Below are 24,267 nucleotides of genomic sequence, written 5' to 3' on the forward strand. Positions count from 1 at the left end.
CTAGATTTCATAGTCCATAAACGGTTTTGAATTGTATTTTATCCAAGTTCAAATTCTGTTCTATTCTGTAGTTACCCACTAATAGGAAATCGATTCCATTATTTGCACTTAAGTACATTTCCCAGCCAAACCCATGACTGGTGTAGATTCGATCTACTAAACTTTTCACTGACTTCGTGAGAAAGTACAGAATGTCTGGTACACCACGATGACGAAGGTTCCATCTCAGAAATGTTACACCCCCAAAAATAGGTATTTGTGATAGCATTGTCTGCTATGAGAAATGTAAACAGACTAATTTAAATTACGCACGATGTATATCTATATAAAACAAGTGTTGTCTATAAGTGATAAGACAAATGTTATTGATAAACCGCTTTACCTGTAGATGTAGTTTCCATAGCAACGGGAGGCCTTTTCCCATCGTCCTCAAATTGATGGAATTGATCCAGGTCGCTCGTCTCCTCCCTGGTTTTCGGGTTTAAATCTTCACGTAGTTCATCAAACCGGGGTGGGGTGCTTCCAAACAGGCCATTTCTTTCATAATCGTCCCCAAACCATTTCCCTTCCGAACCTAGTTCGTCGCTGGGCTTCGAAGACATGCTTTTAGGGAGAGGTTGCGCGAGAGATAACAGGCACAAGCTGTAACGCGGGCTACACAATGGATAGTGGGTTGGTCAAACGAATAAAACTGGAAAATATGCTATGAGGACCGACTGCCTTTACAAATGTATACTTAATAAACTGTTAAATTCTAATGGCTGCGCGGTCCAGTCCGAGAGCACAAGTGAGCGAGGTTGATTGTTTAGTTCAGCGCTTCAAAGCTGACGTCATCGTATTAGCTTATTACGGTTGGCACTTATTTGGGGCAGAGTAACGTTGTTTCAGCATGACTAATGTTAAAGTGTTTGAATATACAATGTTAGTCAATGCAGTATGTTTCCAAGAGTACGCATAAAATAACTTGAGCATATTGAAGCATCTTTCAAGCGTATCATGTTTGAAATACTTAAAACCATATCACAATATTAACGCAAATTGTAATATTCCTGTACCATGTTATATTTGAACATACGACTGTTTTTTTGTTAAACGTTTTCACGTTAGTAGATGCAAGTAATTTCACTCATGCAAATATCCAGTTGAGGACCATTTCTTTGTTCTGTTCATGCCAGTTTGTGCTCAAATGAATTGCACTGTAGCGCCCTCGTGTGGTGATGATCAAAAGTACGAAGAAATAATTCAGATGACTCCTGAGCAACGGGGACGCACTTCCCTAGATACGGGTTGATGACAAACCTTGCTGGGGCATGCTAGCTACAGGTGCACAATGTCTACCATATAAACACCCTAAAATTATATTTTTGTTTTCACAAAGAGAATAGGTGCAATAACAGATGTCCAAAACTGGTATGCGGTTAACTTAGTGGTCTGAGCAGACAGTGTCCGTGACAGTGAACTTGTGCAGGCTGCAACTTCGAATGTAAGTACATTTGCATTAGCTGGCGTTAGTTGGCTAGCACGCTATCGACATTAGCTTAGCTAGAGCTAATGTAGCTGACTAGTAAACTAATTATTGAGTGACACAAATTACGTAGTCTTGCTATTTGTACTTATATTAAATGTTTTCTATCTCTTATCTGTCCTCAAATTTTAGCTAACGGTACATTTTATGAATTTTTTCAGATGCTTGTTTACTGATAGGTAACATTACCCCAGACAACCCCCTACAGCCCCCAAACCAAGACAAGCTAAGTTTAGCAATGTTCCTTATTTTAGCTATACATGACATGATCAACAATTGCTTATATTTCAGCACAGAACAACATGATACAGAGTGAAAAGCAAAGACATAATGGTGACGAGGAGGTTGTCAAAGAACTGGTGAGTGTAATTTTGTGTCAACCAGATACTTATGATTACAACTTGTGTCATTTTCTGTTTGGCTTGTGGAGACACTTTTTTTGTACCTCAACAGTGTATTGCCAATGGGGTGTCTTATGAGAAGATACCCCAGGAAGGTAGCAGCATCACAGCCCTGGAGGTGTTCTTCTCAGGTTATCCTCGTATGGTTGGCCTCTCCCTTTTTCCAAGGCTGTGCCAGCTCACATTGGTAGGCCAGAGTATCAGTCACATCAAGGGCCTTGAGGCCTGTCCCCTGCTTCGGGAGTTCTGGGTGGTGGAATGTCAGCTGACAGTAAGAGCCAGGTTTCTCTTCATTCCTTCTTGCTGACATCTTGGAGATGTGTGTGTAGAGTTTTCATCTAAAGAGTATCTAAAACAGAATCATATTGACCATCAAAACTGAGCATCTTTGATTTCTCTATTCAGAATAGACTGCAAAATGTCTGCAAAATAAATGTATCTAGCTAGGATTTGCATTTTTATCTTTATTACCAACGATACTTTTTTTGGGGGGGGGGATTTATTTTCATTTTTGTAGGACATTTCTGGACTTCAGAATTGCCATCAGTTACAGAAGCTGTACCTTTATGACAATCAGATCAGTAAGATTGAGAATTTGGAGTCACTTGTCAATCTACAGGTGCTGTGGCTTAACAATAACTTCATCACTCACATAGAGGTATGGATGCATTTCTGTGTCATGTAATGCACCTCATCTGTATAGATTGGTTTTGTTGAAATCTGCATTTTTTTTTAGATGTCTCATCTTTTCTTCATACCTGTTTAAAGGGATTAAACACACTTCAAAAGCTGAGAGAGCTGAATCTAGCTGACAATAACATTGAGAAGATAGGTGAGTTGAAGGTTCATCTCCAATGGCTATAAACTTGACAGATTACATCATTGATGTTTTTATAATGATAATTATTCAATCTGTTTCACAGGACACAGTCTTGATCCTAATATCAGCATTGAAAATCTGAATTTATCTGGGAACAAGATCTGCTCTTTTAAGGTAAGAAAAAAAACATGAAACTATTTTCAAATAATGGAAGGTTGTAATTCTGTACCTTCTTAATCTAATATCTGACTACCACCTTTGCATATGGTGAATTACAGGCTTGCTTTTCAGTCGAATGTCTTGATTGCCTAATTTATAGTAGATTCTATATATGATAATTCATTCAAGCCTTTATTTTAATCAACAATGTAGAAATCAGTCACCCGACAAAGGATTGGGTATTATTTTTGATTGGCCGTCAGTCTTAATAGTTTCCTATTTTCCCGGTCTCTTTGATCTTTGATCCCTGTATTTTATCTATGTCGAAGGCCTATTGCTACGGCAGTACAGAAAAGATCTGCTGATTTTAACTGTTGCACAATTCATCTGAAGCTTACTGTCTTTGCCATTTTGATATGACATTTCTCCTTTAGTTGCCTGTTAAAAAGAAATAACAGTCTTCTTTTTTCAAATTATACAAACACAAATTTTCATTCACTCAAACACTAATTTCATTAAGCTGCATGAATTGCCTGTATCAAATTTGCATGTTTCTTTTGTACTGTGGCATGGTTAAAAGGAGATTCCCACAAATTTATGCATGAAATTGTGTAAAAGAAAATATGTTTTACCATATTCTTACAACATACAGTATACAGAATGTCAGATATGGCTTGAGTTTGGGTGAAGGAACAGTTGGTCCTCTATGATCTACCCTGAAACCTCAGAGAAACCCCCCACCAGCAAACAAGTAGAAATCCAATCATCTCATCAATCAATTATGTTAATGTAAATCCATTAAGGAGATGCCCTCTTCACAGCTATACAGCATCAAAATCATTAGTGGGGTTGAGAGCCAATCAAGGTTGTGCATGCTTCAGTTTAATGTTTTTAAACGTGTCCCTCTTAAGCATCAACATCATGTTATCGTGTTGTGTAACAGGAGCTGACCCTCCTGGCCCCATTGACCTGTCTGAGAGAGTTGGGACTGAAGGACCCCCAGTCAAGTCCCACCCCAGTATGTCTGCTGTGTAACTATGCCACCCACGTGCTCTACCACATGCCAGGCCTCCAGCGGCTTGACACCTACGACGTCTCCAGCAAGCATTTGAAGGACGCTGCTGAGGTACAGGTCAACAGTCCCAAGGGTCAGCTTTCGTAACTGTTGTCACTGTGCAGGCTCCAGGGCTGTGATAGCATATAATTAGCAATTAGAATACTAGAATGGACATTAATTATCATATAACAATATTAAAGATCAGCCATTTTGGTAAAGAAATCAAATTCCTCCCTGACCAAAATGGCTGCCATTATCACACCATTCTGGAACTTTGAGGGTTTATGACATAATCCCTCTAGTAATTTAATAGGATCTTAATGTCTGATACTCTACTCCTGAGAGATTAAAGCATTTGTTATAAGTCGTCCCTGAACTCTAATGATGGATGTATTTTTCCGGTGTTGCTTTTATTCTAATCTTCTTGTAATTACAGTCTAATGAACTATGGTATAAATAATGGGGTTCTATTGCATACAGTACATTGTAACATCTGTTCATTCCAGTCCACTGTGATTAAGAAGATGATGTACTACAACATGCGTGTGCGGACAACCCAGAGGAACCTGGCAGAGACCCAGGCCAATCTGCTGGAGAACAAGAGGAATCTCTTACAGCTGCCAGAGAACCGCATCAGAGCTCTCAATTATGCCCTCAAAAACGTCCGTACAACACTATGCCCTCAACAATGGACTTTTGATGCATATGTCATACATTTACAGTGGTGCTTAATATGACTATTGTGTTGGTGTCTTGAGCAGCTGGAGTGTGAGCTGTCGGAGGTGCAGGCCCTGTGCAGGAAGTCGGCCCGTACCTGGGAGGATGGACTGTCACCGCTGAGTGAGGGCTCAGGGGACCGCAGTGACACCATTGCTGACATCACCCGCGACCCCGGCCTGGAACACAAGATCCTCTCCAAGCTGGACACCCTGAAGGAGAGGTTGCAATTTTGGAACAGGAAGCTGGAGGAGTGAGTTCATGTACATTAATAATGGATTAGACCTCCAAGAGAGATTCAAATCTAAAATCAAATTTTATTTGTCAAATGCGTCGAATACAACAGGTGTAGTAGACCTTACCGTGAAATGCTTACTTACAAGCTCTCAACCAACAATGCAGTTTTAAGAAAATAGAGTTAAGAAAATATTTATTAAATAAATTCCGTTTTTGGTGACAGGGGGCAGTATGTGGAAATTCAGATGAATAACGTGCCCAAATGAAACTGCCTGCTACTCGGGCCCAGAAGGTAGGTAGATTTGGATAGAATCCAGTATACAGTGACTTAGGGTTCATTTTGCACTTCCTAAGGCTTCCACTAGATGTCAACAGTCTTTAGAACGTTGTTTCATGCTTCTACTGTGACTGGGGAGAGAATAAGAGGTCCTGGAGTCAGATGACTGAGAGAATGACATGAGTTCAGTGGCGCGCGCTCCTGTGAGAGTTAGCTGTGTTCCTTTTCATTTCTGAAGACATTGGAATTGTCCGGTTGGAATATTACTGAAGATTTATGATAAAAACATCCTAAAGATTGATGCTATACATCGTTTGACATGTTTCTACGAACGTAAATATAATTTGTTTTACTTTTCGTCGTGACATTTTGCGCGCGCTTCCTGCATTTGGAGTAGTGGACTAAACGCGCGAACAAAAAGGAGGTATTTGGACATAAACGATGGACTTTATCGAACAAAACAAACATTTATTGTGGAACTGGGATTCCTGGGAGTGCATTCTGATGAAGATCATCAAAGGTAAGTGAATATTTATAATGCTATTTCTGATTTTAATTGACTCCAAAATGGCGGGTATCTGCATTGCTTGTTGTTGTTGTCTGAGCGCTGTACTCAGATTATTGCAAAGTGTGCTTTCGCTGTAAAGTTTTTTTGAAATCTGACACAGCGGTTGCATTAAGAAGAACTGTATCTATAATTCTTTGAATAACAGTTTAATATTTTATCAACGTTTATGATGAGTATTTCTGTAAATTGATGTGCTCATTCACTGGAAGTTTTGGGAGGCGTCCCACATTTCCCAGAGAGGTTAAAGTAAAAAAAATCATAATAATGAATAAACAACACCATAAAATAACAATAATGAGGCTATATACAGAGGGTACCGGTACCGAGTCAATGTGCGGGGTACAGGTTAGTCAAAGTCATTTGTACATGCAGGTAGGGGTAAAGTCACTATGCATGGATGGGGGGGGGGTTGTCAATGTAAATAGTCCGGGTGGCCATTTTATTAATTGTTCAGCAGTCTTATGGCTTGGGGGTAGAAGCTGTTAAGGAGCTTTTTGGACATAGACTTGGCGCTCTGGTACCGCTTTCCGTGCGGTAGCAGAGAGAACAGCCTATGACTTGGGTGACTGGAGTCTTTGACCATTTTTTGGACCTCCCTCTGACACCGCCAAGGTTCTGGATGGCAGGAAGCTTAACCCCAGTGATGTACTGGGCTGTTAGCAGTTGATGTTACTCTTCAATAACACAGACCCCAAAGCAAATCAGGGGGAGAAAAATAGGTTTATTCAAAGCGGACAAATCATAGATGTTATGCTGAGAGGTAGATGTTCATTCTTCACTGTCCTCAGTGATTCTCTCCTCAGTGATTCTCTCCACAGAACAAAGGAGACAGGATGTAATTTATAACCCAACCCTAGCTTGACCAATTAGAATTCCTTGCAATAAAACTTGGCCAATGGCCAAATAACAAGTATCCTATTTCAGGCTCAATGTATAAACAATTTGGACCAATGAGAACTTGCCATGTAGCTATGAGTTGAAGACTGAATCCTCCCATGTCTCTGACCCATTGATCATTAATCCCCTTTTACAGAAAAAACCTTGCAATGAGTCACATGTATCCATCGTGATCCATTGATCGTTAGTTCTCTATTGACTTTTAGTCCTCTTGACCTTTAGTCCTCTGTGTTGTATATTTATCTTCGAAATATCCATACACTCCCCTAGACCATTTAAAAAGAAATATACTTAAAATGAATTTTTAGAAAACAATAGAAAACATGAAAAAATAGACAGTATAAAAAACATTAGCAGTAAGCATAATATCATTCACATTAAACACCATGCATTTCTATAAAACACAAAGAGCATATTTTACTTGCTGTTACAATAAGAAATATGTTTTATAACTTTGTTTTAAATCTAAGTATTAACAGGTGTAATGATGATGTCTCACAATTCCTACCACATCATGTATTAGGAGGAAACTCCCACAAAAAAATATTGCCTGCAAGACAATAATATTCAATCGTCCTATTGGCAAGGTAGTCATTCACAAAGTCCTTTTAAAGTGACCAGCTCTTCCACACTGGTTTCAGTCCCACATACAGTGCCTTGAAAAAGTATTGGCGTTTTTCCTATTTTACTGCATTACAACCTGTAATTTAAATGGATTTATATTTGGATTTCATGTAATGGACATACACAAAATAGTCCAAATTGGTGAAGTGAAATGAAAAAAATAACTTGTTTAAAAAAATATATATAATAATAAAAACGGAAAAGTGGTGCGTGCATACAGTTGAAGTCGGAAGTTTACATACACTTAGGTTGGAGTCATTAAAACTAGTTTTTCACCCACTCCACACATTTCTTGTTAACAAACTATAGTTCTGGCAAGTCGGTTAGGACATCTACTTTGTGCATGACGCAAGTAATTTTTCCAACAATTGTTTACAGACAGATTATTTCACTATATCACAATTGCAGTGGGTCAGAAGTTTACATACACTAAGTTGACTGTGCCTTTAAACAGCTTGGAAACTTCCAGAAAATTATGTCATGGCTTTAGAAGCTTCTGATAGGCTAATTGACATCATTTGAGTCAATTGGAGGTGTACCTGTGGATGTATTTCAAGACCTACTTTCAAACTCAGTGCCTCTTTGCTTGACATCATGGGAAAATAAAAAAAAAATCAGCCAAGACCTCAGAAAAATAATTGTAGACCTCCACAAGTCTGGTTCATCCTTGGGAGCAATTTCCAAACGCCTGAAGGTACCACGTTCATCTGTACAAACAATAGTACCCAAGTATAAACACCATGGGACCACGCAGCCGTCATACCGCTCAGGAAGGAGACGCGTTCTGTCTCCTAGAGATGAACGTACTTTGATGCGAAAAGTGCAAATCATTCCCAGAACAACAGCAAAGGACCTTGTGAAGATGCTGGAGGAAACAGGTACAAAAGTATATATATCTACAGTAAAATGAGTCCTATATCGACATAACCTGAAAGGCCACTCAGCAAGGAAGAAGCCACTGCTCCAAAACTGCCATAAAAAAGCCAGACTACGGTTTGCAACTGCACATGGGGACAAAGATCGTACTTTTTGGAGAAATGTCTGATGAAACAAAAATAGAACTGTTTGGCCATAATGACCATCGTTATGTTTGGAGGAAAAAGGGGGAGGCTTGCAAGCCGAAGAACACCATCCCAACCGTGAAGCACAGGGGGTGGCAGCATCAGGTTGTCGGGGAGCTTTGCTGCAGGAGGAACTGGTAAACTTCACAAAATAGATGGCATCTTGAGGCAGGAAAATTATGTGGATATATTGAAGCAACATCTCAAGACATCAGTCATGAAGTTAAAGCTTGGTCTCAAATGGGTCTTCCAAATGGACAATGACCCCAAGCATACTTCCAAAGTTGTGGCAAAATGGCTTAAGGACAACAATCCTGTATGTAAATTTGTGGCCAGAACTGAAAAGGCGTGTGCGAGCAAGGAGGCCTACAAACCTGACACCAGCTCTGTCAGGAGGAATAGCTTGTGGAAGACTACCGGGGGGGGGGCTGTCAGGAAGTCCAGGATCCAGTTGCAGAGGAGGGTGTTTAGTCCCAGGGTCCTTAGCTTAGTGATGAGCTTTGTGGGCACTATGGTGTTGAACGCTGAGCTGTAGTCAATGAACAGCATTCTCAAATAGGTGTTCGTTTGTCCAGGTGGGAAAGGGCAGTGTGGAGTGGGATTGAGATTGCATCTTTCGGGGTGGTATGTGAATTGGAGTGGGTCTAGGGTTTCCGGGATGATGGCGTTGATGTGAGCCATGACCAGCCTTTCGAAGCACTTCATGGCTACCGACGTGAGTGCTATGGGGCGGTAGTCATTTAGGCAGGTTACCTTCGCTTTCTTGGGCAGAGGGACTATAGTGGTCTGCTTGAAACGTAGATATTACAGACTCGGTCAGGGAGAGGTTGAAAATGTCAGTGAAGACACTTGCCAGTTGGTCCGCGCATGCTCTGAGTACACGTCCTGGTAATCCGTCTGGCCACAAGGCCTTGTGAATGTTGACCTGTTTAAAGTTCTTGCTCACATCGGCTATGGAGAGCGTGATCACACAGTCGTCCAGAACAGCTGGTGCTCTCATGCATGCTTCAGTGTTGCTTGCCTCGAAGCGAGCATAAAAGGCATTTAGCCCGTCTGGTAGGCTTGCGTCAATGGGCAGTTCGTGGCTGGGTTTCCCTTTGTGGTCCGTAATAGTTTGCAAGCCCTGCCACATCCGACGAGCGTCAGACCCGGTGTAGTATGATTCAATCTTAGTCCTGTGTTGACACTTTGCCTGTTTGATGGTTCGTCTGAGGGCATAGCGGGGTTTCTTATAAGAGTCTGGATTAGTGTCCCGCTCCTTGAAAGTGGCAGCTCTAGCCTTTAGCTCTGTGCGGATGTTGCCTGGAATCCATGGCTTCTGGTTGGGATATGTACGTACGGTCACTGTGGGGACAACGTTGTTGATGCATTTATTGATGAAGCCGGTGACTGAGGTGGTATACTCCTTAATGCCATTTGAGGGATCCCGGAACATATTCCAGTCTGAGATAGCAAAACAGATCTGTTGCATAGCATGCTCGTCATCTGACCACTTCCGTATTGAGCGAGTCATTGGTATTTCCTGCTTTCATTTTTGCTTGTAAGCAGGAATCAGGAGGATAGAATTGTGTGGAGTAAAGGTGGTCTAGAGTTTTTTTCCTCTGGTTGCACATGTGACATGCTGGTAGAAATGAGGTAAAATGGATTTAAGTTTCCCTGCATTAAAGTCCCCGGCTACTAGGAGCGCCGCTTCTGTATGAGCATTTTCTTGTTTGCTTATGGCTTTATACAGCTTGTTGAGAGCGGTCTTAGTACCAGCGTTGGTTTGTGGCGGTAAATAGACAGCTACGAAAAATATAGATAGTGTGGTCCACAGCTTATCATGAGGTACTCTACCCCAGACGAGCATATACCTTGAGACTACCTTAATATTAGACATTGCGCACCAGCTGTTATTGACAAATAGATGCACATCCCCACCCCTCATCATACCAGACGTAGCTGCTCTGTTCTGCCGATGCATGGAAAACCAAGCCAACTGTACGTTATACGTGTCGTTGTTCAGCTACGACTCGGTGAAACATAAGATATTACAGTTTTTAATGTTCCGTTGGTCGGATAGTCTCGAATGGAGCTCATCCAGTTTATTCTCCAGTGATTGCACGTTGGCTAGTAGAATGGATGGTAGAGGCGGGTTACCCACTCGCCGACTAATTCTCACTAGGCACCCTGATCTCCGCCCCTTGTATTTCCTTATTTTCTTCATGCGAATGGCGGGGATTTGGGCCTTGTTTGGGAGCAACATTATATCCTTCGCATCTGCTCATTAAATAAAAAATCTTTGTCCAGTTCGAGGTGAGTAATCGCTGTTCTGATATCCATAAGCTCTTTACGGTCATAAGAGACGGTAGCATCAACATTATGTACAAAATAAATTACAAACAATATGAAAAAACACACAAAATAGCACAATTGGTTAGAGCCCGTAAAACAGCGCCATTCTGAGAATTTCTAAACTTCTTTGAGTTTAGAAGGGCGTTACACAGTCTCATTTGGCATTCTTGTTTAAATGTAAGCTTTCTACTGGCACTAAGATGATGAAGTGTGAAAAGGAGAGTGTTTTTATTTTGTTTTTGCAGGATTGAGGCCTGGTACCAGCGGGACTTGGCCCAAGCCACCAAAAGGAACGAGATGATGGTCTACTTTCTGCTGATGGAGCTTGAGACAGTGGGGAATATTCGGTTTGAAGAGGGCTGCTCCACAGACCCCTGGTACAAATGATCTCCTTTTACATAACAGTGACATTAGCCAGGGTACCTGCAGGGAAATTACTTATGTGATCATATAGTACTAGATCATGTAATGATATGTTTTATCCAAGTTTTCTGCGGACTGATCTGTCTTGAGTTTACCTCATTTGTGTAGGTGAACTGTGTCGGTGATTTGCAGCATTTAGCTACTGAGTCCACTGTTTTCTCTCTCCTCCCAACAGGTTCACTTCCTGTTATGACCTCCTGCTCTCCCGGTTCTGTGCGTGGGACTACAAGGCTCATGGCATCACTGGCATCAAGATCAACCGTATCATCCGCATCCATAACCGTTCGCTGCGGCTTCGTTTCGAGGACAAGCTTCATACCCTGTTGGCCAGCGAGGAGTCGACAATGTTCTCACAGTGAGTTCCTATGATGAGACAGTTAAATCTTAAAATGGCGCCTCTTTCTTCTACACGCAGCGTTCCTTTTCTCTATGATATTCACCTCAGCTCCTCAGTATTATGTCTATGTTTAATATTACACAGAAATAGTTGAACATTTATGTTTTTTGATAACAGACCACATAAACTGAAATATTTTGACAGTATTTACATTTGTCTGACTGCAGTTCCATCTGTGCAGGAATTACAAACGCTGGCTGGAGTACCTGTTCTATGTGTCTGATCCTGAAAGAACCAGTGAGAAGAATGAGATGTTGCACATTCCAGAGGATGGCTTTAAAACAGCAGATATGTATAAGGTACACATATTGCTTATTTAGACTGTACGCTATGCCTGAGATTGTGTCATTGTTTTAGTTCTTGACACTGTCTTGTGTCTGTGTTAGGCCCTGGGCAGAGAGAGAGCTGTACCCTTGTCTAACAGCCTGAGTGTGACGGACAGCCCCAGGATTGAGTACACACAGCGACAGGCCAACCAAGGCACCTCCAAGCAGAGCATAGACCCTCTTCTTTTCAGACATGGTCTGTATGGTCCTATTTCATCCTTTCACACACTTCAATGACTTTGTATTGCTAATGAAACCTTGAGGATATAAATCAGGATAAAAATGTAAATGTACAAATTATATATTTTTGATTTTAATGAACCTGTGTCAGAGAAACTGAAATGGAATTATTCAAACTCTCCTCCTGTTTCAAGGTCAGCTCATAGTGTCCAAAGTGTTCCTGGGCCGCAGCTTTCCCATCCATGAAGGGGATTCAGTGGACGCCCTCAACTACCCCAAAGCTCATTCTGTTTACCGCAATGTGAGCCCAGAGCAGGTCCATAAGACAAATGGAGGTAATGTCATGTGAAATATCACAACTGTTACTTTTCAGAACAACCAGTTTTTTTACTGGTGACAGTGGAATGGAAACAACCAGCAAAAGTCAACATTCTTCTATTCCATCTTATTGTTGACCAACCTGAGACTTCTATCCAAATAGAGAGGCCTTGCTCCTCCAAGATCCACAGTGGTTGTGACTGCAGTCAGAGACAGAGTCAGTGGTTTGTATTTGACCGTGAGCTTGTCCTGCCAGAGTACCTCATCGACTTTGAGTATATCACGCAGGTAGGAAAAAGTATACCGTGTTTGTCTTTCAATGTTCCAATTTTTGTAAACCCACCAACCAGGTGCTGATATTCACCAACCGTTTGTCCTCACCACTATGATGTTTCCTCCTCTCAGGACCGAGCCCAGCCTGCGTTCCCAGAGCCCAGCAGCAGAGGCACAGACGACCCCCCTCCCAACGATATCAACCTGGACGAGGAGACTCTAAACATGGAGCCCATGCTCAAACCGCGGCCCAAGCTGCTGAGCCTGGACGAGAAGACTTTACTCAGTGTAGCCAGGGCCAACGTCCTCAGTCAGATTACAGTAAGGGTTGAGGCCTCTGAGTGAGGGACTAACACATAATGGTACTTTAGCCCACTAGGTTTAGCACTGATATCCTCTCTGTACTGTGCTGGTGCCCCACTTCCATCTTTCTTCTTCCCTGGTCAAAGGTGTTGAATCTCCATGGCAACAGCCTGAGTAAGCTGAAGGAGATCTCTCACCTGACAGCCCTGCGCCGCCTGACTATCAGCTTCAATGAGTTTACACAACTAGATGACATCTCCCACATGGTGCGTTCTGACGGATGGGGCGTTTAGGTCGACCAATCTTCATGAATCATTTTCAACTTGGAGTCCTACATACAGCAAATATGTTCCCTAATGTTTCTCTGTGTTCCTCCAGCCCAACCTGGAGTTTGTGGATGCCAGCTACAACCACCTGCTGACCCTGGAGGGGCTGAGGGGGCTGGGGCGGCTCAATCAACTGGACCTGCGCTGGAACCAGCTGACCCGCGCTAGGGAGGAGACGGCTGTGCTCCGGAAACATGCCCCCACCCTGCTGAGACTGGACACCCGCCACAACCCCTGGCAAAGGGTAAAACCACACACACTAACACCAGCTTTAACATTGGTCTAGTCTAGTGTCCATATAGTAAGACCATAAGACACTGTGCTGATGAAAGTGATGTGTTTGTCCCAGCCCGAGGCGGTAAGGATGACGGTTCTGGGACGTCTGATTAGCCTTACACACCTGGATGACATGCTGGTGACAGAGGAAGAGGCAAGCGCTGCTGTTCAGATGGCTGCAGGCTCCAGAATCAACCAGGTAAGAGTTAGACAAGAGAATCACTCTCTCTTCTTAGTTCATGATTTGCCAGATAGGTTGAATACTTTAATGTAAGTGGGCTACCTTTGCTGTTGCATGCTGCGTGAGAAAGTTTGGTCTACCGTCTGTGTTGAGAGTAGTAATTCCTCAGTCTGATTTTTACTCTGGCTACAGGCATCTCTGCTGGCCCACTCCCGGACGAACAGTGAGCGTCCCCGCAGTCTCAGCCTGCTCTCTGCAGCCCAGCTCCTGGATCAACTCAGCCCCTCGCCCTGGGACATCACTGGAGACCTAGAGCAAGGCTGGACCACCAAGGTGAAACAAACACTAATATACACAACACTGGAGTCCAGGAACAATAAAGATGTACTCGTTTCAGCTTGTAGTTTATGGGTTCTCTCCAGGTGCTTCATCTACGGTACAAGTGCAGTCTGTTTACTTAACAGTGACCTCTGAACTCTGAGCAGATCACAGCCCTTAACCTTGACAGCCAGAGGCTCTCCAGGCTCACCAACCTGGACAAACTGGTCAACCTGCGCTGGGCCTCCTTCAATGACAACGACATCTCTAAAGTGGAGGGTCTGGACAACTGCCAGCATCTAGAGGAGCTGTCCCTCAACGACAACTGCATCTCTAGGCTAGATGGTCAGTCCTAATCTCAATGGTCACCACATGACAAATTATTAAGTGTTGTCATATACAGTGGGGCAAAAAAATATTTAGTCAGCCACCAATTGTGCAAGTTCTCCCACTTAAAAAGATGAGAGAGGCCTGTAATTTTTATCATAGGTACACTTCAACTATGACAGACAAAATGAGGGAAAAAAATCCAGAAAATCACATTGTAGGATCTTTAATGAATTTATTTGCAAATTATGGTGGAAAATAAGTATTTGGTCAATAACAAAAGTTTATCTCAATACTTTGTTATATACCCTTTGTTGGCAATGACACAGGTCAAACGTTTTCTGTAAGTCTTCACAAGGTTTTCACACACTGTTGCTGGTATTTTGGCCCATTCCTCCATGCAGATCTCTAGAGCAGTGATGTTTTGGGGCTGTCGCTGGGCAACACGGACTTTCAACTCCCTCCAAAGATTTTCTATGGGGTTGAGATCTGGAGACTGGCTTGGCCACTCCAGGACCTTGAAATGCTTCTTACGAAGCCACTCCTTCGTTGCCCGGGCGGTGTGTTTGGGATCATTGTCATGCTGAAAGACCCAGTCACGTTTCATCTTCAATGCCCTTGATGATGGAAGGAGGTTTTCACTCAAAATCTCACGATACATGGCCCCATTCATTCTTTCCTTTACAAGGATCAGTCGTCCTGGTCCCTTTGCAGAAAAACAGCCCCAAAGCATGATGTTTCCACCCCCATGCTTCACAATAGGTATGGTGTTCTTTGGATGCAACTCAGCATTCTTTGTCCTCCAAACACGACGAGTTGAGTTTTTACCAAAAAGTTATATTTTGGTTTCATCTGACCATATGACATTCTCCCAATCCTCTTCTGGATCATCCAAATGCTCTCTAGCAAACTTCAGATGGGCCTGGACATGTACTGGCTTAAGCAGGGGGACACGTCTGGCACTGCAGGATTTGAGTCCCTGGCGGCGTAGTGTGTTACTGATGGTAGGCTTTGTTACTTTGGTCCCAGCTCTCTGCAGGTCATTCACTAGGTCCCCCCGTGTGCTTCTGGGATTTTTGCTCACCATTCTTGTGATCAATTTGACCCCACGGGGTGAGATCTTGCGTGGAGCCCCAGATCGAGGGAGATTATCAGTGGTCTTGTATGTCTTCCATTTCCTAATAATTGCTCCCACAGTTGATTTCTTCAAACCAAGCTGCTTACCTATTGCAGATTCAGTCTTCCCAGCCTGGTGCAGGTCTACAATTTTGTTTCTGGTGTCCTTTGACAGCTCTTTGGTCTTGGCCATAGTGGAGTTTGGAGTGTGACTGTTTGAGTTTGTGGACAGGTGTCTTTTATACTGATAACAAGTTCAAACAGGTGCCGTTAACGAGTGGAGGACAGAGGAGCCTCTTAAAGAAGAAGTTACAGGTCTGTGAGAGCCAGAAATCTTGCTTGTTTGTAGGTGACCAAATACTTATTTTCCACCATAATTTGCAAATAAATTCATAAAAAATCCTACAATGTGATTTTCTGGATTTTTTTTCTCATTTTGTCTGTCATAGTTGACGTGTACCTATGATGAAAATTACAGGCCTCTCTCATCTTTTTAAGTGGGAGAACTTGCACAATTGGTGGCTGACTAAATACTTTTTTGCTTCACTGTATATTTTAACACAATAGAAAACCCTTGGCACTCTTGGTTCAGAATGCACTAGGTCTAGTCAAGGAAGAGAACTATTTGGTATTGACAAGGGAATCATGTCCATCAAAGATGTACGAGATATCCCTCCCTATCTTTGTCCTCTCAGGTGTGTCCAAACTACACCAGCTCACTAAGCTCAGTGTGAATGGGAACCAGCTGTCCTGTCTGGACGGCACTGTCCTGGACCAGATGCCCAACCTCCACTTCTTGTCTGTGGAGAACAACTGCATTGGCTCCCTGAACGGGGTGCATAGGGCCCGCTCACTATTCGAGCTGTACATAGGCAACAACATCATCACCTCCACACGAGACATCTACCACCTAAAGGTGAGCTGACCTCACACAGCCAAGCATGATAACATACTGTACACCAACCCATAGGATACATAAAAGCTGTTTTTTATACACTGTTAGTCAATGTGGAAATTAAAATAAAGTAAGATAATTGTTTTTTACATTTGTTTCTAGGCTTTGACAAACTTAATCATTCTGGATCTGTATGGTAATCCTTTAGTGGAGAAACTGGAAAGCTACAGGGTTTATGTGGTGTTCCATCTCCCCTCTCTAAAGGCACTGGATGGGGTTGCAGTGGTATGTTTACGTCATAATCAAATAGAGATATTCGTTTTAGAGATAAATACAACTTTTGCTGAATTGAGATGAAACAGAAGTGACGTCATTGTGATCCACAGGAAATGACGGAGTGTGAGAATGCCAAAGATGTGTTTGGTGGACGTCTGACCCCTGACATGGTGGCAGAGAAACTGGGACACTCCAACTACTCCGACGTCGTTGATCTCAACCTGCAGTCCAGTGCCATCAGGTCATTGAGCATAGTGTACTGTGTAGTAGTTCATTACAGTATTTCAGTCACCTTTTTAGATGAGTAGAAGAGACAGTAAAAGAAAGAGTGAGTGTGTATAAACTGTTCCCTTTCTCCCCAGTATGGTGGACCTGGCCCCAGCAGACCTGTTCCACAACATGCGCAGTGTCAACCTGGAGCACAACAACCTCACCTCCTTCAGTGGCCTTGTCTACCTGCCCAACATCAAGGTGGGCCTGCCAAATGATTGCTACCAACCGGCCAGACTTTTCCCACCGTTCTAAATGTAATCTGTGGCAGATATTTTTCCTTCTAACCCCCCCCTCTTAAAAGATTTAGATGCACTATTGTAAAGTGGTTGTTCCACTGGATATCATAAGGTGAATGCACCAATTTGTAAGTCGCTCTGGATAAGAGCGTCTGCTAAATGACTTAAATGTAAATGTAATAAATGTAAAATTTTACATTTATCAGTTGCACTGTCAGGTTTTTTTTAAACCATCAACAATAAATAAAAAAATCTTATTTTCTTCCATGTAGGCATTATGTTTGAACTATAACCACATAGAATCCATCCTGCCCAGGCAGAAGGCCCAGGCCCCCCTGACTAACAGACAGATTCTCTACCACAAGGTGAACTCCAGTGGCTATGGCCAGCAGGGCTCATCAAAAGGCAGCAGGTACCAGCAGTACAGATAAAAGTATATTATTTTAACATGGCATTGAAATGTATTACTTTTAAACCTAGTTTGTGAGGTGTAAATGTACAATTCATGAATAGCTTTAAACATTGATGTCTTCTCAGTATACTGTGTGGTTGGCAATGGACTTATTTCATGTCTTTGTTGCAATAGACAAGAGTATATTTTTCTACTTTCAGCCACTTGGGGGCAGCACGAAGCTGTTGACGTGACAAATATTTTAGGCTTCTATTAGCTGCTCTCGGGAAAAGCACAAATCTCAATTTTCACTGATACTATTGAAAAAGACCAGAGGAGAGTTTACACAAAGTAAAAGGTTTAAAATGTGAAGGGGGTGGGGGGGGGGTCAGGCTTTTGTGTGGTTTGCCTTGAGTTGCTGTGCACCTGAGGTCTGGCCTTCTAAATTAGGCACTGGGGAGAGAAGTTGCAGTGCATTCAGTCAGAGTGGCAACTAAAGCTCAGAGTGCCCATTCTTTCCCTCTCTTTCAGGGAAGTGGGTCCTGTGGACAGCCTAGAGCCACTAATGAGCAGCCTGGAGGTGCTGCATTTGAGCCACAATGGCATCTCAAATATGGCCAATCTGCAGCTCAGCAGGCTCACAAATCTCAAAGCACTCTTCCTCCAAGGTACAGTAACAGCTTCCTTCAGGTTTCAAAGCTGATGAAAAGTACAGCTCAGTAACAGACATGTCCAGGTGGAGATGATGCAACAAGAATAGGAATGAAATGGGCATGGCAATGAGTCACAGGAAAACAGTGCCTTATTCTGTCTGCCATTGTTTGCATTTGATTATTGTTTTCTTCAGTAGGGTGACTGTCTCATCCTAATCCCACCCTCGGTGTTTGTTTATTAGCCTGTCAAGACAGCTTTGTACACACCACAGACCACACTCACTATACACACGGATTTAGGGCAGAAGATGCACCTTTTCCAACTACATTTTTGTACTTTTCAATTATAGATATATACCTATAACTTATAAATGCCTCATTAGCTTTGTTCAACTGTCGATACCTATCAGAACCCAAAATATAAGCTTGTTTTATTCCATTGTTTGTAAACAATGTAATTGTAAACACACACTGTATAGCCCCAAAATATGGTTAAAACTGTTATTTTAATTGCATGGATGGTCAGTCCTATCGATAGCTCTGTATGAATTAGAGAGTGGTTACATTGCTCAAGCCCCATCCCTCAGCTGTTTACCAAAAACAGTGGCGGGGTGTTCGCTCTGTTGTTGTTTCAACTACAGATTTCTCCTTTAAGTATCTGAGTGAATTTCAGAGTTAATGATTGAAATTCACAGTGTTATAATTTGCAATGATGCCGCCCGGTCAAATCATATTGGTAACAGGGGTAGCTGTAGTCATGTAATTACCTACTGATTTAATATCTTACCTTCTCCTCTCAGGTAATGAGATCAGCCAGGTGGAGGGCTTGGAGGGTCTGCATCAGCTCCGGGAGCTGGTCTTGGACCGGAACCGGATCAAGGCCCTGGGGGAGAACTCCTTTTTTGGTCAGGCTTTTCTGCTGGAGCTGCACCTGGCAGAGAACCGCCTCCGGGAACTTAACCACCTCCAACCCCTTACCGAGCTGAGGAGGCTGTTCCTGGGCATGAACAAACTACAGGTACCCCTCCTCCAGCAGTCCTCCAGTGTCCTGCAAGTTATTGCCCTTTCTGGCAATACTGAGCCATTCATATGCATTCATATACTGTAATGAGGAATTCATTCATTCACAGTGTGGAAATGTCCACCAACTTCAAAGTCAAACTCCCTGTACAGCAGTTACTGAATTATGGTGATGCACTCATCATGTGCAAAGCATTTGGCGTCTAAAATGTGTTTTATTGTGATCTACAGTGTATTCTAGGGGGTGGAAATATAGTTCCATAATTATAGACCGTTACCACCCCACTGTGGCGTGTGTGTGGGGTAGCTAGTATTAAGGAGAATCGACATTGACTGAAGGTCAGGGTTATACGTATGAGGACAGAGAGGAACAATCAAGGCAACGTGTAATCAGTGTCTCAGCCTACATCTCATTCTCACCCCAGGCGGGTGATTTGTGCTTTGTCTTTTTTTTTCTCCAATTTGCTTCTTTTTCTTCCTTCATCTTTTCATGTTTTCAATTAATGGAGGTCTGTGTGAGTCTCAGCCCGGCTCAGTCACGTTCCGTGGGGGAGAGAGATGCCCCCGCTCCCCTTTTGCGTGCCTGAACTCTCATGAGATTAATGAAAGATCACACATGTAATCTCTCCCATGAGCTGCCCCACTCCTCTCTCACAGCTTCAAAATGTGGATGAGGTTTGGCCCTAATGGATTGGGGAGGGGTTAAATTCATGCTGGTATGAAGTGAGTAGGACAGACAGTATAAAATATGTCTTATCTCTACTTTCTATTCCCTGTAGGACATCTCAGAGCTGGACAAGCTAGAAGTCCTTCCCTCCCTGGTTGAGCTGTCAGTTGTAGGGAATCCTGTGAGTATCTATTTGTTTTTTTACCAATGTCGGTTACAACCTTGTATGTCTACCGGAAGCTACAATTACTACAATCAAGCAAGGGCTCAGTGAATTGTATTGCCCCCATGACAGTATGAAAATTGTCAAATTATTCCCATTATGGGTCTCCTTCGCCTGCATTTCAGTGTGTGTTCATTTTGTCTGAAAAGCCCCTGAGTTCTGTGCGCAATGGAAATCCAAGAGACCAAACCTGGCTGCTCTTATTTAGAGGCCAGAGGACACTTCAATATGTGTACTGAGACACAGACTCTCTCACACACACACACATACATACACACACACACACCCACACTACCTAATTTACACCCTCACCCAAATTCTCACACACAAGCTCACAGACTCACTTTTACAAAAACACACACTCAGTGCAACTCTGTAGTTCTAAATTAAGCGATTACATGATGGACCATCTGCTGTGCCTCAAACTGGCCTGCATCAGAGACAAATCCGCTGACCAAATGGCAGGGCCGTTATCAGACACTATTGGCCTGGGTTCAGCACCCATCTGGAGCCCATGGATCAGAGCTCTCATTGCCCAGTGCAGAGGGCTTGCCATCCATGGAGGCCTTCTCAGCTGGGCCAGCCTGTTTACCCCACAGCCCCATCCCCCCCCGTCCCATCCCTTCCCTTCCCCCTTGGGGCTTAATCCTGCCAGGGTGGAGAGCCAGCAGCCGCTCCAGAGACAATACCCCTGCTGTCAGCCGCATGAGATCACTGCTGCACCCATGTGCCCTGGCCAGATCATCTCTCCTCTCTTCTCCTTCTCTTCTGTTCAGTTTTCCCTCCTGTAGGGACTGACAGGTCTCTGACCGGAGAGGATGGCTTTGTCCCCTGTGAAGGGGGGACCAGACGGTTCCATCAGCTGGACCGGGGAGAAGGGTAGGGCTAGTGGGGCCGGCATAGGAGATGATGAGAGTGTGGTCTCTGAAGGTGGTGAATTCAAAGAACTTTGTTGGACTCACAAACAGACCCATGCCAGTTTAGTCCTTACAGGACAGCCTTGCAGACTTCACACCGAGGTCCTACATGAGTAAATGTTTTCTGTTGTCCCAGGTGGCCCGGCGATCCCTCCATAGGCCGGCAGTGGTACTACGCCTCTCCAGACTGCAGGTTCTGGATGGGGTGATGGTCACCCTGGAGGAGAGGACCAGGGCTGAGCTACTCTGCACAGAGGTCCAGGTGAGAGTTATGGCACTGCCTTTGTGTATCACCTGGTTGGTAAGAGCTTTGTCTTCTTAACTGCATCTTCTCCTGCAGACCACTGCAGCTATCTCCATGCCCTTAGGAGACTGACCTAAAAAGCCACAAAGGCCTAATTTCTGTTAAAGGCCAGATAACTGGCCATATCATGTCAACTGCAATGGAACTTGAACTCAAACAGCGTACAGAAAAACAACAACCAAACAGCAACTACTTAAAAACAAGGATCAAAATTCCAGTTTGTCTCCCTGATTTGATCTGCACATAACAAGAGATGGGGGCAGTAATGCTCCTCCAGTGCTGAATTAAAAGCAACCTAAGCCAGCTCAGTTCATCCTGCTGATTAGATGAAATGTGCACGGCCGATAATGCACCAATGGATTTGCCCCCCTATTAGCTGGGTCAACCCGGCCCCCTGTGCTCGTTAAGAGAGTATTTGGGAGCGAGAGAGAGAGGGGGATCCTGGGCTTTCTCATTAAAAACATAAATTCAAAACCCTCTTCCTGCTCTTGACCCCCATTCCTTTCGTTTCAAGCTTATGCCTGCTCTCACCCGGCTCTTTTTTTTGTTTTCATTCAACAGTTGTTATTATTATTGAGTGATCATTATCATTCTCTAATTCGATTTTTACACTTGATGAAAGAGAATAGAAATTTGGCCATCCATACTGTAACGTGGGTGTAGCAGAGACTAGCTATGGAGGGTGTAGTGAGGCAGGAAGCATAGATGGGAGCCAATGCAGGACATATTAATTAGTGAGGTCAGAGAGTTGAGACAGTGTTGCTAACGTGTCCCCATGTGCACTTATTATGGACACCCATTAATATCACCCGACTCAAAGTAGCTTTATGTAGGCTGTATATCCTCTCTTGTGGTATGGTATTGGTGTGGTATTCACTGTCTCTCCCTTTCTCCCCACAGTGCCCAATGGCTCATGGGTCCGGCATGGATATGAACCTGCCTGGCCTGCTTCCCCTCATGTCCCGGACTGCCCCTCTGCGGGGGACCAGTCTGAGTGGAGGGCTGCAGCACTTCCTGGGTCATGAGATCCTGATGCCCTGCAACTTGGATGAAGCACTGCCCCATGACACGCCCAAACGTTAGTTAGACTCCCTCTTATATGTCACCCACACGGCACATCCGCACAGTACATCATGATATCCTCATCAATATTAATCAAATACCAACATTAGAATCTAAAAGTGTCTGGTTATGGGGAACACTCATGTTTCATTCACCTCCATGATGGGCAGAGCTGTTAACCAACACAGAGAGCATACGTCTTTCTCTCTCTCTCTTTGGCTATGCTATGGGACTCAGACTCGGTTATCCACTCATTAAGGTTTGACATCAGAGATACCACTATAATCCACACAACTGTGTTAATTTCCATCTCAGACAAGAAGCAAAAACACAGCAGCGCTGCCAACCACGCCCGCAGTGCCCAGGCAGAGATGACCTTTAGGCAGATCAGAGGAATGGCAAGTACCCTGCCATCCACCGGCCTCCTTCCTAACGGGTACAGGGTCCTGATTACCAACCTCGAGCAGGACAGCAGGTGGGTAAAGCCCTAAACTCAGACCCTTGGGTTGTAGTGAGTAAACCTAGTTTGGTCTTGGTCAGATGTCCGTGTTCTAGAGCGGAGGATACACTGTAAAACCCTACCTGTATGCTTGTGTTTCTTTTACAGATACCAAAGTGGTGGTGCTCCTAAACCCCCACCCATGTAGCACCCCAGGGGTTTGGGCAGAGGAATGGGGGACACTACTGTGGACACGAGGAAGTAGAGAAATGGGAGGATCCTGATACTCCTGTGTGGGTCATTGCACACATGCAGAGTAAGAGTGGGAAGTATTGTTCAGCTGAATTCTGTTCACTTCAGCTCCATAGATTGTAGATTAGTGAACTGCGGATAACCCCCTTTCCTTTAGTTTGTCTATTTATAAATGTACACTGAACAAAAATATAAACTCAACATGTAAAGTTTTAGTCCCATGTTTCATGAGCTGAAATAAAAGATCCCAGAAATGTTCCATATGCACAAAAAGCTTATTTCTCTCAAATTTTGTGCACAGATTTGTTTACATCCCTGTTAGTGAGCATTTCTCCTTTGCCAAGATAATCCATCCACCTGACAGGTGTGGCATATCAAGAAGCTGATCAAACAGCATGATCATTACACAGGTGCACCTTGTGCTTGGGACAATAAAAGGCAACTCTAAAATGTGTAGTTTTGTCACACAACACAATGCCACAGATGTCTCAAGTTTCTAGGGGGCGTGCAATTGGCAAGCTGACTGCAGGAATGTCCACCAGAGCTGTTGCCAGATAATTTAATGTTAATTTCTCTACCATAAGCCACCTCCAATGTTATTTTAGAGAATTCGGCAGTACGTCCAACAGGCCTCACAACCGCAGACCACGTCTATGGCATCGTGTGGGCGAGCGGTTTGCTGTTATCAACGTTGTGAACATAGTGCCCCATGGTGGCGGTGGAGTTATGGTATGGACAGTCCTAAGCTACGGACAACAAACACAATTGCATTTAATCGATGGCAATTTGAATGCACAAAAATACCGTGACGAGATCCTGAGGCCCATTTTGAGGCCCTTTTTTTTTTTTTAAGGTTTCTGTGATCAATAGATGCACATCTGTATTCCCAGTCATGTGAAATCCAAAGATTAGGGCATAATGAATGTATTTCAATTGACTGATTTCCTCATATGAACAGTAACTCAGTAAAACCTTTGAAATTGTTGCATGTTGCGTTAACATTTTTGTTCAGTATATTTACTTTTGAGACATAATGTGAAACATGAACTGCTGTATGCTTTGTCAAAATATATGTGATGTCTATACTTTACGTTTTTTTTCTTTTCATTTTCACAAGCACGTTCAGGGCCAGTGAGCTGATGATACTTGAAAAGAGCTACATGTCCAGTTGAAGTTGGAAGTTTACATACACTTAGTTTGGAGTCATTAAAACTCATT

At 43.4% G+C, this 24,267-nt stretch overlaps 2 protein-coding genes across 3 annotated transcripts in view; one reads left to right on the forward strand and one right to left on the reverse strand.

The window, feature by feature from the left end:
- Positions 1-827, reverse strand: part of rtn1a (reticulon 1a) — a 52,905-nt gene extending 52,078 nt beyond the window's left edge. The window contains exon 1 of the mRNA XM_014210748.2: positions 383-827. Within this exon, the coding sequence (XP_014066223.2) occupies positions 383-602 (220 nt within the window). The 5' untranslated portion in view covers positions 603-827. The remainder of the gene's footprint in view (positions 1-382) is intronic.
- On the forward strand, positions 814-23,663 carry lrrc9 (leucine rich repeat containing 9). 2 transcript variants are annotated; one of them, XM_014210737.2, is made up of 33 exons: positions 814-1,483; positions 1,817-1,884; positions 1,979-2,197; positions 2,444-2,584; positions 2,695-2,758; positions 2,850-2,920; positions 3,849-4,031; positions 4,469-4,624; positions 4,724-4,932; positions 10,923-11,054; positions 11,276-11,455; positions 11,679-11,796; positions 11,884-12,019; positions 12,198-12,338; positions 12,485-12,609; positions 12,727-12,915; positions 13,044-13,163; positions 13,276-13,467; positions 13,573-13,698; positions 13,873-14,013; positions 14,166-14,343; positions 16,137-16,357; positions 16,499-16,621; positions 16,723-16,853; positions 16,975-17,083; positions 17,394-17,533; positions 18,044-18,180; positions 18,966-19,183; positions 19,965-20,033; positions 21,129-21,254; positions 22,197-22,374; positions 22,674-22,833; positions 22,966-23,663. In XM_014210737.2, the coding sequence occupies exons 2-33, from the start codon at positions 1,828-1,830 to the stop codon at positions 23,003-23,005; spliced, it is 4,530 nt and encodes a 1,509-aa protein (XP_014066212.2). In that variant the 5' UTR covers positions 814-1,483; positions 1,817-1,827; the 3' UTR covers positions 23,006-23,663. The 2 variants fall into 2 exon arrangements, with proteins under 2 accessions (XP_014066212.2, XP_045579461.1); XM_045723505.1 differs by lacking the exons at positions 814-1,483; positions 1,817-1,884; positions 1,979-2,197 and having other exon boundaries at positions 2,478-2,584; positions 2,663-2,758.
- Positions 23,664-24,267: the final 604 nt, after the last annotated feature.

Source organism: Salmo salar, chromosome ssa09 (assembly GCF_905237065.1).
Source record: "Salmo salar chromosome ssa09, Ssal_v3.1, whole genome shotgun sequence".
In the NCBI taxonomy this organism is placed as follows: domain Eukaryota; kingdom Metazoa; phylum Chordata; class Actinopteri; order Salmoniformes; family Salmonidae; genus Salmo; species Salmo salar.

Excerpts from the sequence above, each read along its gene's own strand:
- lrrc9 (XM_014210737.2), top strand. The coding sequence starts at position 1,828 with ATGATACAGAGTGAAAAGCAAAGACATAATGGTGACGAGGAGGTTGTC. Across the intron at positions 11,055-11,275 it reads GGCTGCTCCACAGACCCCTG|GTTCACTTCCTGTTATGACC; the intron begins GTACAAATGATC and ends TCCTCCCAACAG. Across the intron at positions 12,610-12,726 it reads ACTTTGAGTATATCACGCAG|GACCGAGCCCAGCCTGCGTT; the intron begins GTAGGAAAAAGT and ends TCCTCCTCTCAG.